This window comes from Bison bison, unplaced genomic scaffold, assembly GCF_000754665.1.
Source record: "Bison bison bison isolate TAMUID 2011002044 unplaced genomic scaffold, Bison_UMD1.0 scf7180017864476, whole genome shotgun sequence".
NCBI classification, from domain to species: domain Eukaryota; kingdom Metazoa; phylum Chordata; class Mammalia; order Artiodactyla; family Bovidae; genus Bison; species Bison bison.
The window spans coordinates 1,887,025-1,888,344 of NW_011495037.1; the positions used below are offsets into that span (position 1 = coordinate 1,887,025).

General features: G+C 51.4%; 1 protein-coding gene across 3 annotated transcripts in view; it reads left to right on the forward strand.

Moving 5' to 3' along the window:
* THOC3 (THO complex 3) overlaps positions 1-1,320 on the forward strand; it is a 12,392-nt gene that overhangs the window by 7,545 nt on the left and 3,527 nt on the right. The window contains exon 1 of one of the 3 annotated variants that reach the window (XM_010862097.1): positions 176-1,037. The exons of the other annotated variants lie outside the window; for them this stretch is intronic. Within the exon in view, the coding sequence (XP_010860399.1) occupies positions 247-1,037 (791 nt within the window). The 5' untranslated portion in view covers positions 176-246. Of the gene's footprint in view, positions 1-175; positions 1,038-1,320 lie in introns of those variants that run through there. 3 annotated transcript variants of the gene reach the window in all.

A 1,320-nucleotide genomic window follows, 5' to 3' on the forward strand; every position in this document is an offset into this window, starting at 1 on the left:
AGGGTAGATGTCTTTTTAGTTTTTCCATAAAAACCCAAATACTTTGCTCCAAAGTGGTGGTTACCAGTGCACATTCCCACCAACAGTATAGGAGGGTTCCCTTTTATCCAGGTCCTCACTCAACTATTGTTTGTAGACATTTATAAAAATTATTTTTGGGTCTCTGCCGCGCATGCGTGCGGCGGCGGCGGCAGGGCTGATTGCCGCTGAGAAGAATATTACCGAGCCAGCGTCCGGGAATTCGGTATGGCGATTCCCCAGGCGTCCATGGGACCCTCATCGCTGGGCCAGAGCGGTCCCGGCTCGATGGCTCCCTGGTGCTCAGTGTCAAGCGGCCCGACGCGCTACGTGCTCGGGATGCAGGAGCTGTTCCGCGGCCACAGTAAGACGCGCGAGTTCCCGGCGCACAGCGCCAAGGTGCATTCCGTGGCCTGGAGCTGCGACGGACGTCGCCTGGCCTCGGGGTCCTTCGACAAGACGGCCAGCGTCTTCTTGCTGGAGAAGGACCGGTTGGTCAAAGAAAACAATTATAGGGGACATGGGGATAGCGTGGACCAGCTCTGTTGGCATCCAAGTAACCCTGATCTCTTTGTCACTGCGTCTGGAGACAAAACCATTCGCATCTGGGATGTGAGGACTACGAAATGCATTGCCACTGTGAACACTAAAGGAGAGAACATTAATATCTGCTGGAGTCCTGACGGGCAGACCATCGCTGTAGGCAACAAGGATGATGTGGTGACGTTCATTGACGCCAAGACACACCGCTCCAAAGCGGAGGAGCAGTTCAAGTTTGAGGTCAATGAAATCTCCTGGAACAATGACAATAACATGTTCTTCCTGACAAATGGCAACGGTTGTATCAACATACTCAGCTACCCAGAGCTGAAGCCTGTGCAGTCCATCAACGCCCATCCTTCCAACTGTATCTGTATCAAGTTTGACCCCATGGGGAAGTACTTTGCAACAGGAAGTGCAGATGCTTTGGTCAGCCTTTGGGATGTAGATGAGTTAGTGTGTGTTCGATGCTTTTCCAGGTAAGCAACTCTGCCAGCACTTTGCTTGTTGGATAAGTTAGTTTTATTTCATTTTGAGTGAAGTTGAGCCCTCCTCTTTGGATTATTCTAATGTCTCCTCTGTCTGGTCTTCTCTGCTATAGGCTGGATTGGCCTGTGAGGACCCTCAGTTTTAGCCATGATGGGAAAATGCTGGCATCAGCATCAGAAGATCACTTCATTGACATTGCTGAAGTAGAGACAGGAGACAAGCTGTGGGAGGTTCAATGTGAGTCCCCGACCTTCACCGTGGCTTGGCACCCCA